Here is a 16,437-nt window from a genome sequence, read left to right as displayed (position 1 = left end):
TAGCATCATAGAAATGTAGTATTTCTACATATCAAAGAAATAGATAAAAGGCAGAAAACAATTGTAAAGAATACTTCAAAGAAATATGACAAAGGATTAATACCTTACCACATTTGGTAAGGTTTTATACCCATAAATCACTGAGAAAAACACCAAGGCCTCAGTAAATATTTTACAAAGTAGAAAATAGAACATATTTCAGAGTAGAAACTGTAATCAATTAGTGTGAGAAACTCTTTAACTTCAAACTCACTAGTGTCCAAAGAAGTAATGAAACTGGAGAAATGAACAACACAATCCTAAAATAGCATGATATGTCCTAGGACAGGAAGAGCCCTTATAAGAGGTAATCTGTGTGTCTCCATTTCTTTACCTCTGGAAAAAGATACTTTAGTATTCTAAAAAAAAATTTAGCATTCTAAAAAAATTAAAATTAAAAAAATTCTTAAACAATTAAATGAATAGTATCAAATCAACACGTTGTACACCCTAAATTTACACCATATTATATATCAATTATATCTCGATAAAAAAGAAATGAATATTTTATTTTACTTGTAAAAATCTTGCAAGGATGATTGTCTAATCAAGATAGTTTTCTGCATTGCAAGAGAATCCATGGAGATTCACTGTTGATAACTAGGTCAGGGAAGTCAAAGGCCATGGGTTAATCATCACATTGGTGGGAAGCTGATTCAATTTCCAGTGACAAACATTCCAACACCTTCTCACAGCAAACATATTCAGTCCTAAGATGACACGCTGCAGTCCATGAAAAGTAACCGTTAAAGACTGCCTATGCCTGGAAAGCTTTCTGTCCTTTTCAATAAATTGAACAAAACCCACAGTGACAAGAAGTATATATTTATTCTTCTAGAAATATTAATTTATACATAGCCTGTTCTCCACATGCATAGCTTTTTCCTCTTTATGTCTTTGTGATAACATTTATTAATATTCTGTATCTTTCTCTCGAAAGATATCTTCTTCTAAAGAAGAAGTAATACGAGTTCAGTATAGTCATTTGCAAAAGCACCTGTTTCAGCCTTTATCCCTCAAAGATTTCCATCATAATCTGTTACTTACAATTTTCTTCAAATTTTAACCAAAACTGGATTAAAATATTTGGAGGTTTTAGTAACTTTATTTCACCTCTCTTGTTTATTCTGTGGCCTCACTTCTATCTCTTCTACCTCTTGAAAGGCCTCACCAAAGTCATTTAGGGACCTTTTTTTTTTCAGTTTATTTATTTTGAGAGAGAGAGAGAGAGAGAGAGAGAGAGAGAGAGAGAGCGCACACACAAGCAGGGGAGGGGCAAAGAGAGAGAGACAGAAAATCCCAAGCAGGTTCCACTGTCAGTGCAGAGCCCAGCACGGGGCTTGAACTCACAAACCATGAGATCATGACCTAAGCCAAAATTAAGAGCCCACCACTCAACTGACTGAGCCACCTAGGCACCCTACTTATGGGCCTCTTAATTGCCAAATTTTAGAGCTCTTTTCAGGCTTTTCTGGCATTTGGTCTGATGGCATTTGGCTTTCTAGAAGCTTATCTTTGGCTTCTAGGACTCCCTATTTTTCTGTGTTTCTCCTTGCTCTGTTCACTTTCTTAGCTTTCTTCTTTTTGAAATGTGTTTAGCCAGTGTATTCTCTGCGACTGGGTCTTTGGCTTTCTCTTCAGGGGATCTTTTCCACAATCTCAACTGGTACTTGGTGCTGGTGACTCCAGGTCCCCCCTAGACCTTGCTCATGAACTACAGACCAACTTCCAGATGCCAACTTCCGTTAGGCATCTCCACTGATGTATCTCCTAGCAATCTCATCGTCTCCATCTAAACTTGCTTCTCTCATGTTCTCTCTGAGTTAATGTGAACATTACCCACATGCTGCCTCTCCCCAAAACTACACATCAGTCTAGATGCTTTCCCTCACTCTTCTTATGTGATCATTCCACCTCATTTTTCCTCTTTAGTACCTCCCAAGTCTGCCTCCCTTCATACATCGATGTTGTTCCTGTTTTAACCTTTATCATTTTTGTCCTGGATTATTCATTTATTCATTCATTCATTCATTCATTCATTCATTCAATTCTTCAGTAATTTAATTAAAAATAGATTTAGGCCCTGCCCTTAAATACAGAAGTAACATGAAGGAAGCAATTGCAGAAGAGGATTCCCCTACAGAGAAGGCTTCTCTGGGACCTAAATCAAGAGTGGGAGCCAGTCAGATGCAGAGAGAACTTCATGAGTGAAGGTTCTGAGGCAGAAAAGAACTGTCAGTTAAGTGTCTGACTCTTGGTTTTGGCTCAGGTCATCAGCTCACAGTTGGTGAGTTTGAGCCCCACATCAGGTTCCATGTTGGTGATGGGGAGCCTGTGTGGAATTCTAACTCTCCCTCTCTCTCTGCCCCTCCCCCACTCGCTCATGCCCCCCCAAAAGTAAATAAATACACTTAAAAAAAGTTTTTTTAAAAGACATTATACAGTCTTTGCTTATCTTCTTCAGACCTGCCATTCCCTGTGAACTTCTGTTATTTCAGCCACACCGAACCACTGTGAGTCTCTAAAAGGCCTTGGCCTAGACTGTCACCTTCTTCTTGGTCTGTTCAGTTCTTCCTCATGCCTCAAGATCAACTCAAGAGGCAGATCCATCGAGAAGCCTTTATCAACTACCCCCCTCCCTGAGCTGTGCTGAAGCCCAGGCCCACCTTTGTCTCCACATTCCTCACCTTGGATTGCCAGACTGGTTCATGCGCCTGTCTCCCTCAGCACAGGGAGGGCGAAAGAGACACTCTCAGGCACTTCTCAGAGATGCCACATAGGTGTTCTTATAAAATGTTAACAGCTTCGCCCATTTTCACTCTCTGTCTTGTTTGCTAGTACTTCTTGCTCACTAACACGGAACTTTTCGTAATATGACCACTACATAGTTCACGCCTAAATAGGTATTGATTTATGTATAGAACTTTACATTTATATGTAGCACTTTTCACTTATAGAGTCCCTTCCAAAATCTGTCCTTATTTGATCTCTATCATGTTTCTGTGAGAATGTGGTATAGCACAGAGCTGGCAAAGAAGTTGGTTTCCTGGGCCAAGATGATGGCTTCACTTTGTGGCAGATTAGCCTCGGAATGCTGGGTTCTACTATCTTTACATCTGGGATTTTTACATTTGTGTGGCAATTCGGATTTCCTCAGTCCAAGAGTTATTAAAAGAAAAAAAATTTTCTCAGTTTTATCTCTATGTCGGCTTAATCCTTTTTAAATTAATTTTCTGCATTTGCGGTTTTAAAGTGTTACCTTTTTGGTTTTTGTGGGGGTTTCTTGTTGTTTTCCATGTTTCTGTTTGTCTTGTTCCATTGGAAGTTTTTTCTTTGCTTTTTATTCTAACTATTTGGAGTTGTTATAGTATAGTACTCTTTATTTGTTTTTAGTCTTTGAGCCTAGATTTTTTTTCAGCAACATTAAGGATAAAATAGTGTCCATTACCTGTTTTGAAATGAGGCCATGTTTTTAAACCAGGTTTGTTTATTTCACATGCCAATTCGTTGGTGATACTGTGATAGTATTTTTTATTCTAGCTTGCTCTATGGAAAAAGGAACTTGGGAATTAAGACAAGGACTAAATAGTAGAAGAAATATATGCACATAGGACATGTATCCATCCTTTATATTTTTTAACATTCTCTTCCTTTCTGTTCCTCACTTAAAGTTATCTATTTCATACTGTAGTTTTACTCTTCACAATTCAGATCATTTAAAGAGTGAATACTACCTTCTAAGTGGGCTTTCTCCATCAGGGACTGAAAAAAAAATGATGTAACATTCTTATATTTCTATAGCATTTGACATGATGCAAAGTGTCTTGCTGTACATTTCTCCAACTGAACTATGCAAAAGCCTTAGATGTTATTATAGCTCTTCTTGTTCATGAAACTCAGGCTCAGAGAAGTTAAGTATTTGTCCAAGATCCCAAGACATTGAAACCCACTATTGCGAGCACAGAGGCAGACATTCAATATGAAGCAAAGCTGAAACTCAAACCCAAATTGTTCTGTCTCCAAGTCCCAGGAGTCCTATAGTTACAGCCTAGCTGGACTTGTGGTGCAGCTGACTCCTGGAGTGTATGGAGCTGTCACTCAGAGATATCCCATGGACACGGCGCCTGGGTGGCTCCATTGGTCAGGCATCTGACTCTTGATTTTCAGCTCAGGTCATGATCTCGGGGTTGTAAGATGGAACCCTGCACTGAGCTCTGCATTGAGGTTGGAGCCTGCTTGAGAGTCTCTCTAGCCCTCTGGCCCTGCCCCCACTTGTGAGCACACACTTGGAAGTGTTCTCTCCATCTCTCTCAAAAAAAGATATCCGATGGATTAGTCCAGGGCCTGACACAAGGGAGGGACTGAGTTAATATTTGCTGATTGAATGTATTAGAATAATCATCCTGTCAACGCTAGATGACATTGTTTCTCTGGATGTCCAATAGATGGTGCTAAATAGTCAAGGGGATGCATCACTTCCCTTTCAGTGAATCATGAAATTTCATAGAGGTCCTAAGAATTTCAAAAGCAATTGATATTAAAAATATAGGAAAATAAGAGAGCTGCAGTTTTTGATCAGTGGCTAAAATACTTACATTTATATACATACATAACTATTGTGTATTTATGAATCAAAATATTTAAATCATCTGTCATATCTTTATAAACAACAAAACCCACAGGTTAAAAAAATTGAGAATCTATATTAATCAGTGAATCCAAAGCAAATTTGAATTTTAAATTAAGTTAACTTAAAATCAACTTAATAATTGTTTATTCAGCTTCAGGACTCCTTCACTACTTTTCTTTAGCATCATATCAGCTTTGTTCCCTCAGCTACCTCTGGATCCACAGAAAGCTTCTGTAGAGTTCATTGTACCTTGTCCATCCCTCTATGGGAGCTGGCTGGCAGTGCTCTTCCCAGGGATACTTTTTCTAGCTTCTCTTCTTGAGGACAGAGCTCACACCTTGCTTATCTTCATAAGCACTTTGTCCCATAAATGTGAATGGATTAATAGTCTAAAGCCTTAACTCTGGTCCATACAGTTTTGAGAGGTGGCAGGTCATGGAGCACTTGAAGAGGAATGTTCTTACCCTCATTTATGGGTTGCAGGAGGACAGGTGAGGGAGCCTAAAACTAAGGGTTCCTTTCCCTCTAGATAGAAGACATGCTGCATGATTATGTGTATTTACTGATCTACTGACTGCTCGAGGTAGACTCTGAAACACTTATATTTGAATCACTAAGTAGATAATTCTACTGCTCTTTTAAAATAATCTTAATTTTCTATGCTGCTCAGGTAGAGAAGGAAGCTAACTATATGAGGAAGGGATTTTACTAAATAGCACTTAATCCTCAGATTATTTAATGCAAGGTTTTAAAATGCATTTTATGGGGCACCTGGGTAGCTCAGTTGGGTAAGGATCCAACTCCTGATTTTAGCTCAGGTTATGATCTCACAATTCATGAGATCAAGCCCTGCGTCAGGCTCTGTGCCGCCAGCGCTTGGGATTCCCTCTCTCTCTCCCCTTCCCCTGCTCACACTCTCTCCATCTCTCAAAGTAAACGAATAAACTTTGAGAAATAAATAAATAAAATAAAATGCATTTTATGATGCCTGAAGATTATTACAGAATCAGCTAAGTGTTAATCACCTGCTGGATATTTAGAACCATGGTCAAAAGAAGTGTAAAATTTTTGTGGTCAAAAGAATTATAAAAGGGAAGTGTTTCCTCTTGAAGCTTTTTGTCAGCTAGTTATAGGAATTATAGTGTATTACATATGCAGTTGCTAGAGTCCAGTGTAAGCCCTCCCCTTGTTCAAGTACTGAAATTTTTAATCCAGGTATTACAGCAAGTTGATTAAGGAGGAAAACCCACCATTGTTGGACATTTAAGTGTCAGCCACTGTATTGGGTAATTTTTAATTATTATTTGTATGTAAGCACCAAAAACTCTTATGGGGTAGCTAATCATCCCCATCCTACAGAAAACCAAACTGAAGCTCAGAAAATTTAAGCAGCTTGCTCAGATCAAATAGTAGACAGCATGTAGGCGAAGATTCACCCTTTGATCTCCTGTGACTTAATGAGCCTATAAATTATCCTCCTACCTCCCTCTAGGACCATTCAGAATGGGCTGATATAATGAGCAAATCTTTGTGACAGGGGTGTAGCTTGAGTTTAGAGGGTTCCATAGAAGATTTGGTAGATTGATGGGAGGCAGATATGTCTGTGGTAGCATCCTGCAAGGAAAGAGATGGAATAAAGGGACTATGTCCAAAGCTGGGGCAGGGTTATAGGAACCAGCAAAGAGAGTGAGGCCCTCAGAACAGGTACCACCTCCAGGCCTGAAGGGACAAGGGCAGAGAGTGGCGTGGTGAGAACCCAGTGTGGCTGTTGGAGGACAGATTCCCCCAGCAGCTATGGCTAAGGTTAGAGGGTTCCCTGCCAAACTGCACCCAGGTGGTGAGGGAATGGAGGGGTGGAGGGAGCAAACCCAACCTGTCTTTCCTCAGGCCCCTGGATTTCCTGTTCAGCCTCCCATGGGCTGAATTCATGGGATGTTCAAGGACAAGGTAGCCTACATGGTACAGTCTGTAGAGGTCAGACACAGTATGCAGAGTAGAGTGGAGAATTGATGTAGAACAGGGAATCGCCTGCCGTGTTATTGTAGAGAGAGTAACAGCACGTGCACAGCCTCAGGACAAGGAACTCAGCATGGCCTCAGTAGGGGCCAGTGCAGATCAGCCTCCCTGCATTTGAGAGGCTGATCTGGGGAGAGAGGGATGAAGTTGAATAGCCATGTCCCAGATGTCAAGTGAAGGCACTTGATCTTAACTTAATGCTCTGTAGTAAGCCAGTTTTGTTTCACATAAGCCAATGTTAACTTACTTCTTTTATAGGCCTGAGAGCTAGGGAGAGATCCTAGAAGAATGGTAAAGGGAAGGAAGGCAAAGCAGACTGTGGATACCTACCCATCCAGCAGGATGGTACGAGTAAGTGAGTGGGTTCCCTCACAGGGTTCATGTGGCTCTTTCTGTGTTCCAGTGACCTATGGGATGATGAGCTCCAGTGTGTACTACTACACCCGGATAATGTCACAACTCTTCCTAGACACCCCAGTGTCCAAAACAGAGAAAACAAACTTTAAAACTCTTTCTTCAATGGAAGACTTCTGGAAGGTATTTACAAATGACTTTTCATTTTTGTTTTGTTTTGTTTTGTTTTTGCAAATGATTTTCAAAGTACCTCTTTATCACTGAAAATTATTCATTTGGCTTCATTAGTTAATTAAACAGTATATATAGGACCCACTATGTGCTTAACACCATGTGAGATGTAGGTGATGGTGAGTTGATGGAAGTTAAGGTCCAGCTGAGTACCTTGTATGTTTCTTGCAGCATGTTAGTGTTTCATACTTTCCCTTCTTTAGTGCTATAGTAACCGTACAAGGTATAAGCTAATGTGCCCTGGGTGGTTGATGAGGAGACTAAGACTCAGCATGCTTACACATGGCTAGGGAGTAAGAAAAATGGACTTTTTTCTAGCCTGACAGGCAGTTCTTCAGATGGTTGATCTAGATGAGTTCACCCTCATCTATAATTCATTCATTCATTCATGATTCAATAAATATCTGTTGAGCATCTCCTAGATATACAGCCCCTAAGGGCAAATGTTGGTTATTTAGTATCACTTTATTTGTTTGTTTGTTTTTGTATTGTCTTTTGTCACTTTGTTTATGGCGGCATGTACTCTAGAACAGCACCTGTTACAAGGCAGGCACATTCTTTCAGAGATCCCTAATGTGAAATTGAATCCAGCCTTCCCAAATTGTCACAAAATCCAACATAGTAGCAGAGGATAAGCTATGAGTGATACTGTAGGAAAAATGTTAAACTGATCTGGAGGTATGGTACTCAAAACCTAGGAAAATTGGAAGAGAAATCAAAAAGGAAACAATTGTTTCTTCCTACAGAGATGCTTTCTAAAATTTACTAAATTTAGCATTTACTAAATGCTGGGGTCAGAGCTGGTGGTTGTAATGATAGAGGAAACTGGACCATATGGAGCCATTAATAAACCACACTTGTATAATACTAATCTCTCCACACCTCAACAGAGCAAATCAGTCCTTCTCTGTTGATTGACTAATAAGGATAAGACGCTGAGAAAAGCTTCTTCTTCCCTATGGGAAAACTAATGAAAGACTTCTCACATATACACGGTTCCATGGTGGAGCAGGAGCAGGGGCAGGGGAAGGGGCAGGGGAAGGGGCAGTTAGAGAGTTCACCATATGACAAAATAGTCCAGACACTTAAAAGAAGATCCACCAGATGGCAGAATGGTAATCAAAATTGTAGTCTTTTCCTCTCCAAGCAAGTTTGGAACCATGATTATGTGGAATGTTTATTTTTTTAATTGTTAAAAAAATATTTAAAATAGTTTATTGTCAAGTTCGTTCCCATATAACACCCAGTGCTCATCCCCACAAGTGCCTTCCTCCATACCCATCTTCCCCCGTCCCCTACCCCCACCCCCATCAGTCCTCAGTTTGTTCTCAGCATTCAAGAGTCTCTCATGGTTTGCCTCCCTCCTTCTCTCCCACTATTTCCCCCATTCTTCTCCCCCACAGTCCTCTGTTAAGTTCCTCCTAATCCTCCTATACGTGCAAACATATGGTATTTGTCCTTCTCTGCCTGACTTATTTCGCTCAGCACAACACCCTCAAGTTCCATCCATGTTGCTACATATGGCCAGATTTCATTCTTTCTCATTTCCATGTAGTATTCCATTGTATAGATAAGCCACATCTACTTGATCCATTTGTCAGTTGATGGACACTTATACTCTTTCCATGTTTTGGCTATTGTTGAGAGTGCTGCTATGAACATTGGGGTACATGTGCCCCTATGCATCAGCGGTCCTGTATCCCTTGGGTAAATTCCTAGCAGTGCTATTGCTGGGTCATAGGGGAGTTCTATTATTAAATTTTTGAGGAACCTCCACACTGTTTTCCAGAGGGGCTGCACCAGGTTACATTTCCACCAACCGTGTAGGAGGGTGCCCATTTCTCCACATCCTCGCCAGCATCTAGAGTCCTCTGATTTGCTCATTTTAGCCACTCTGACCAGTGTGAGGTGGTATCTCAGTGTGGTTTGGATGTATATTTCCCTGATGAGGGAGGCTGAGCATCGTTTCATGTGTCTGTTGGCCATCTGGATGTCCTCTTTGGAGAAGTGTCTGTTCATATCATCTGCCCATTTCTTCGCTGGATTGTTTGTTTTTCGCATGTGGAGCCTGGTGAGTTCCTTATAGATTTTGGATATGAGCCCTTTATCTGATATGTCATTTGCAACTATCTTTTCCCATTCCGTCGGTTGCCTATTATTTTATAGATTGTTTCCTTTGCCTCGCAGAAACTTTTAATCTTGATGAGGTCCCAATAGTTCATTTTTGCTCTTGATTCCCTTGCCTTTGGGGATGTGTCAAGTAAATAATTGCTGCGGTTGAGGTCAAGGAGGTTNATTTTGAGTTTATTTTTGTGTATGGTGTGAGGCAGTGATCTAGTTTCATTCTTCTGGATGTTGCTGTCCAGTTCTCCCAGCACCATCTGTTAAAGAGGCTGTCTTTTTTCCATTGGATACTCTTTCCCGCTTTGTCAAAGATTATTTGGCTGTACATTTTTGGGTCAAAATATGAGTTCTCCATGCTATTCCATTGGTCTATGTGTCTGCTTTTGTGCCAATATCATATTGTCTTGATGATGACATCTTTGTAGTAGAGGCTAAAGTCTGGGATGCTGATGCCTCCTGTTTTGGTTTTCTTCTTCAATATTACTTTGGCTATTCGGGGTCTTTTGTGGTTCCATACAAATTTGAGGATAGTTTGTTCTGGTTTTGAGAAGTATGCTGGTGCAATTTTGATTGGGATTGCATTGATGTGTAGATTGCTTTGGGTAGTAATGACATTTTAACTATATTTATTTTTCCAATCCATGAGCATAGAATGTTTCGCCATTTCTCTGTGTCTTCTTCAATTTCCTTCATAAGTTTTCTCTGGTTTTCATCATACAGATCTCTTATATCTTTGGTTAGGTTTATTCCTAGGTACTTTATGGTTTTTTGTGCAATTATGAATGGGATCAGTTTCTTCATTTCTCTTTCCGTTTTTTCATTGTTGGTGTATAAAAATGCAACCAATTTCTGTACATTGATTTTGTATCCTGCAACTTTGCTGAATTCATGGATCAGTTCTAGTAGGCTTCTAGTGGAGTCTGTCGGGTTTTCTATGTAGAGTATCAAGTCATCTGCAAAAAGTGAGAGTTTGTCTTNCTGCTATTAGCACATTCTTATCCATAAGATTGTTTCTGTTTGTGATTAATTGTTTTATATATTTAAGTGCTCCCATATTTGGTGCGTAGACATTTATAATTGTTAGCTCTTCCTGATGGATAGACCCTGTAATTATTATATAATGCCTTTCTTCATCCCTTCTTACTGCCTTTACTTTAAAGTCCAGTTTGTTTGATAAAAGTATAGCTACTCTAGCTTTCTTTTGACTTCCAGTAGCATGATAGATATTTCTCCATCCCCTTACTTTCAATCTGAAGGTATCCTCAGGTCTAAAATGAGTTTCTTGTAGACAGAAAATAGAAGGATTTTGTTTTTTTATCCATTCTGCTACCCTATGTCTTTTCATTGGGGCATTTAGTCCATTTACATTCAGTATTATTATTAAAAATATGGGTTTATAGTCATCGTGTCCTTTGTGGGATTCATCTTGTGGTAGTGTCTCTGGTATCTTGCGTTCCTTGCTACATTTCCCTTATAGAGTCCCAATCAGGATTTCTTGTAGGACTGGTTTAGTGGTGATGTGNCTGGCCTGCCAAGTTTCAGTAGATAGGTCTGTCACCACTCTGATAGGTTTCCCTTTGTATGTTAGGGTCCTTTTTTCCCTAGCTGCTTTCAGAATTCTCTCTTTCTCCCTATATTTAGCCAGTTTCACTATGATATGTCATGCAGAAGATCGATTCATGTTACGTCTGAGGGGAGTTCTCTGTGCCTCTTGGATTTCAACATCTGTTTCCTTCCCCAGATTGGGGAAGTTCTCTGCTATAAATCGATCAAAGACTCCTTCAGCGCCTTTCTCTCTCTCTTCCTCTTCTGGAATTCCTATGATACGGCTATTATTCCATTTGATTGTGTCACTGAGCTCTCGAACTCTCCTTTAGTGTTCCTGTATTAGTTTATCTCTCTTTTTCTCAGCTTTCTCTTTTTCTATAATTGTGTCTTCTAAATCACCTATTCTCCTTTCTGCCTCTTCAATTCATGCATTGGATGCCTCCATTTTATTTTGCATCTCATTTATAGCATTTTTTAATTCATCACAATTATTTTTAAGCTCCATAGTCTTTGTAGCAATAGTTTCTCTTATGTCTTCCGTGCCTTTTTCAAGCCCAGCCATTAATTTTATGACTATTGTTCTAAATTCTTGTTCAGTTGTGTTGCTTATATCAGTTTTGAGCAGTTCTTTGCTGTCAATTCTTCCTGGAATTTCTTTGGAGGAGAGTTTTTCTGTTTCATCATTTTGGTTAGCTTTCTATCTCTTGTTAGTTTTGAAAGCTTGTTATGCACTCTGCCCCTGTGAGTGCTGCTGTACCACAGAAGGCTCTTTGACTGTCCAAAGCCTGTCCGTTCAGAAAGTGTTCTTTGAATGGTGTCTCTTGGTCTCTCTTGTTGAGACCTTGGTTATTTTATTTTCCTGCTCATAGTGGTATTTGAGACTCTCCACCATGTGTGCTTTGGCTTGTTTCTTGAGGTAGCCCTGGAAAAGAAAACAGACAGACAAACACACAGTGCACAAAGGCACACAAATGCACATACAAAACCAACAAACACACAAACCAAAAGGGAAAAGGAAAAACCAACAAACACACAAACCAAAAGGGAAAAGGAAAAGAAAAAAAAGGGACGCATACAAAAAAAAGAAAAGAAAAAAGAAAAGAGGAAGGAGGGAAGACGAATAATACATATAAAAATACATAAAAAAGAAGACAAGAAAAGGAAAAAGAAAATACCTATTAGGTAAAGGACAGTCTAAAGCATAGTACCAGAATTCCCAGCTACAAATATAAAGCTGGGTGTATGCAGTGCTGGTGGAAGAGCATAAAGAAAGAGAGAAATGACAGGGCGGGGAGGAAGCAAAATTGGAAATGAAATGAGCAGGCAGAAAGACTAAGAGGCTTATTTCAACGAGAGAAAGAGTGGGATATGGTTGGAGAGGAGGCAAAAGAAATGATGATGATGCTACTCAGAGAAACTATATAGTCTGATTACTCCAGAGAGAAAGAGATAAATAGGTAGTGGTGGAGGTGTAGAATTTACATCTAGAGAATTGATTAAATGTGACTGTTTAAGCAAACCAGTGACCAGAATTAATCAGGGCAGTGCATCCATGTTGGTCTAGCCCCGGCTCAGGTAAAAAAAAAAAAAAAAAAAGAAGAGGGCAGCTCTCTAGGGGGGATGGGCGTGGTTTGGTCCAGTGCATCCCACTAGAGTCTTGCCTTGGTGGTTGTGGGGAGAAAAGTGGCGGCGCCGCAGTCCCTTCTCGAACCAAGCATTGCAACTCACTCTTTTGGGTCTGATCTCCCTGTGCCAGAGGCGTAGCCAAGGTGGATGTGCTCTATATCCCAAGTCAGGCCTCATTTCCAGATCTCAGTCCATGTGCCCCATTGAAATTGCCCGAAATATAAACTCGCAGACGAGTCCCTCAGAGCAGTTTCAAGTCTTTGCCTTCCCCTTGGGGATCGAGCCAGAAGCCGCTGCTCCCGTCCCCTCCAGGTCCGGCTGGCGAGCAGGGAGCAGTTTCACCCGGGGTCACCTGGGACGAGTGTGTCCCTCCTAGGGTCAGCTGTACAGCAGGAAACCAGATCCCTCTGTGTCCCGAGCGGTTTCTCTCTTCTCCAGCGACAGGAACAGTGTCTTGTACAGTTTTGGCCATTCTTTCTTTTTTTCCCTAGACTCACTGCAGCTCCCAGCAAAGGGGGATTCCCCCCTCCCTCTGTCTCTATCCCAACATGATTTTATCTTCCCCAGTTCGCACTCACGCTATAAGGTTTTCACAGCGGACTCTGTCTCCTTTTTCTCCCAAACTCCTGGATTCTGTAAGGGTTCCTATGACTTCAGGCCTTCTCCATTTGAGAGATGGGGGCAAGTGAAATGTACCGAGCCCCCTACTTCTCTGCCCTGGGATGTTATTTTAATAAGGGAAAGTAAAATGATAACACCCCCACCTTTAGTCCTAGGTGCCAAGGGTAGCAACCAGACAAAAAATGGATATTACAGATGCAGGAACCTTGGCTCAAAGTTGGATCCTGCTCAAGGCCTCATAGTTAGTAAGCAGTGGAGTAAGATCCAACCCTAATCTTCCTGACAGCAAAACCCACTCTTGTGACTCTACCATGTTCACAGAGTTGGTCATGCAAACATTCCAGGAAAGAGCAAAGCAAGCCACTAAGCTTGGGGCTTTTCAAAAAACTTTTCAAAAATGTTTCCTTTGCGGGGCACTTGGAGGGACTCAGTCCACTGAGCATCCGACTTCGGCTCAGGTTATGATCTTGCGGTCCTTGAGTTTGAGCCCCACATTGGACTCTGCTGACAGCTCAGAGCCTGGAGCCTCCTTCAGATTCTGTGTTTCCCTCTCTCTCTGCCCAACCCTTCCCCCGCCACCACATTCTCTGTCTCTCGCTCTCGCTCTCTCTCTCTCGAATAAATAGACATTACAAAAAATTTTTTTAATGTTTCCTTCACTTTCAGTTCACAGAAGGTGCCTTATTGGATGGGCTATACTGGAAGACACAGCCCAGCAACAGAACTGACTCCGACAACCGAAGCTTCATCTACTACGAGAACCTCCTATTAGGTGTACCACGTATACGGCAGCTCAAAGTCAGGAACGGGTCCTGTTCTATCCCTCAGGACTTGAGAGATGAGATTAAAGAGTGCTATGATGTCTACTCTGTCAGTAGTGAAGACAGGGCTCCATTCGGTCCAAAAAATGGAACTGCGTAAGTGTCTATGCCCTGTGGCCATGTGCCCTTACTTCTCACTGTCATTCATTCATTCATTCATTCATTCTCTAACCCCAGCTAAGGAGAAGAGGCTTTAAGTAAGCCTTCAGTGCTTATAGTTGAGGTGACGGCCAAATAGACCTTTGGTTTCTCAGGTTTTCTCTACTTTTTACCCCTTCAATTTCTGCACACAAATTTTTCAAAAGGCTAAATTGTTGACTACATGGCCCACAAAAAAGAAGCTACCTGGGCCTTTGGTGGTTTCTTTTAAGATGATTGGTTCCTATTTTTCTAGATCTAGTGACATCATTCACTAGGTTGTTACTGAAAATTATTCTGGTACAGAAATTCTCATCTTACTAGAATTTAAAAATATATCTTTGTTCAGAGTACAGTTATATAAAGTGTGTAATAAGCTTGAGAGGCAGTTTTTTTTCTGGTTTAAAGCCTGTCCTCTCAAAGATTGTTTATGATGTTGAGTATGTACTGTCATTGTGAGTATTTAGAGACATTTTTGGTATTCTTTTGAAACCTGTTCTAGTGACAGAAAACAAAAAATAACTCTATATTCCACTGATGTCCCCAGCTCCGAGAATTCAATCTGCCCAAACTGAATTCATCACTTTCTTGTTGGATCTGTTCTCCTTTGCATTATCCAAAAAGAGTCTCCAATCATTTTTCAGGTGTCACTTCTCCCTTGCCCCAACTTCCAAATTAGAGGCCGAGTTCTTCTGATGGTCACTATAGTCTCATGTCTGTCCTTCCTGTCTATCTTCCTATCTTCCTTTCACTGCTCTGAGTCAGGACTTGTCATCTCTGGCACTACTCCCTGGTTCAGGAATTTGTTGGAAGGATTCACAGGATTCATCATCTAGTTGTGTTCGTGGCTAAGGTTTAATACAGTGAAAGGATAAAGGCAAAAGCAGCAGAAGGTACAGGCATGTGGGGCAAAGTCTGAAGGAAACAAAGTGCAAGCTTCCAAAAGTCCTCTCCCAGTGGAGTCACATAGGATATGTGGAATTCCTCCAGTAATGAGTCCTAACAACATCTGTCAGAGAGGCTCATTAGCGACTCAGTGCCCGAGGTATTTACCGGCTGCTAGTCACATAGGCAGTCACTGCCTGGCATGTAAGCCCAGACTCCCAGGGGGAAAGCAGGTGTTGGGCATAAGCCACTGTGTTTGTACAGAGAGCCTAGGCACAGTTAGTTTTATGTCAGTGTAGGGAGCTGTTTATCAGGCAAGGTCCAGAGGCCAGCCAAGGCCCAACCTTGCAAGCAGGCCTTCCAAAGGAAAGACCATCTCAGACCTGCTCTGGCAACTTTTTTCAGTGCATGAGCCATCTGTTCCTCACGACTTCAGGCCTTCCTGAAGCCACCAGAGGAACTCTGTCATATGCCTCTCAGAAACCTTCTCTCAGTGACTCCTTCATGCTTGCTCTTCACAATCTGATCACAGTCTACCTTTCAGTGTTTCTTTCTTCATCATATGGGAGCTGAACTCAACTACCAGCTAGATGTCTTATACTTCCGTGGTCTCACCTGGCTCAAGCTTGAAAATTCCCTTCTCTTCCACCTGAGCCTGCCTGAATCCTATTTACCTTTCACAGCCTAGGTCTGCTGTGGCTTCTTCCCAGAGCTTTCTCTGATGCATCTTTCCTGTCGCCAGACCCCACACAAGGATAGCTTTCCTCTGATCCAGCCAAGAAATTTCTCTGTACTTCTCTGTTGAATTTATTATCATCATCTACCTTGTATTTTAATTGTTTAGTGACAGCTTTTCCTACTTACTGTAAATGTGAGAGGGAAAGGAACTTGGTTCATCTTTATATCCCCTTTAATGCCAAAAAAGCATCTGGTCCCTAAGAGAGCCTCTGTCAATACTTGTGGATTAAATGCCCAAATGCTCTGTGGAGTCCTGTTTAGTTCAGTTGCCAACAGTGGTACTTGATGAACTTTTACCTCTTGGCTACAGTTTTCTCTGGAGACCTAGAATCATCTAGCCCCTGAGTATAGTTACCCAGGGAAGGCAGCTACATAACTCAGGGCTAATTGCGCAGGTTCTAGAGACAGACAGTCATGGTGTAGGTTCCTGACAATACCCTCAAAAGTATCAAGACTGAGTTGACCTCATTAAGCTTCTGGGCCCTCATACCTAAAATGGGGATAATAAATGTATAAGAATTAAATAAGGGAGTGCCTTGGTGGCTCAGTTGGTTAAACCTCTGATTGTTGGTTTTGACTCAGGTCACAATCTCACGGTTCATGAGTTCAAGCCCTACTTCAGGGTCTGTGCTGTCAGTGTAGGGCCTGCTTGGAATTCTCTCTCTC

General features: G+C 41.1%; 1 protein-coding gene across 1 annotated transcript in view; it reads left to right on the top strand.

Moving 5' to 3' along the window:
- PKD2 (polycystin 2, transient receptor potential cation channel) overlaps positions 1-16,437 on the top strand; it is a 56,560-nt gene that overhangs the window by 13,302 nt on the left and 26,821 nt on the right. The window contains exons 5-6 of the mRNA XM_077765181.1: positions 7,089-7,222; positions 13,856-14,106. Of these exons, the coding sequence (XP_077621307.1) occupies positions 7,089-7,222; positions 13,856-14,106 (385 nt within the window). The remainder of the gene's footprint in view (positions 1-7,088; positions 7,223-13,855; positions 14,107-16,437) is intronic.

Source organism: Crocuta crocuta, unplaced genomic scaffold, assembly GCF_008692635.1.
Source record: "Crocuta crocuta isolate KB4526 unplaced genomic scaffold, BGI_CrCroc_1.0 scaffold134, whole genome shotgun sequence".
In the NCBI taxonomy this organism is placed as follows: Eukaryota; Metazoa; Chordata; class Mammalia; order Carnivora; family Hyaenidae; genus Crocuta; species Crocuta crocuta.
The sequence above is the reverse complement of the archived record's forward strand: the minus strand, read 5'-3'. Positions and strand labels throughout refer to the sequence as shown.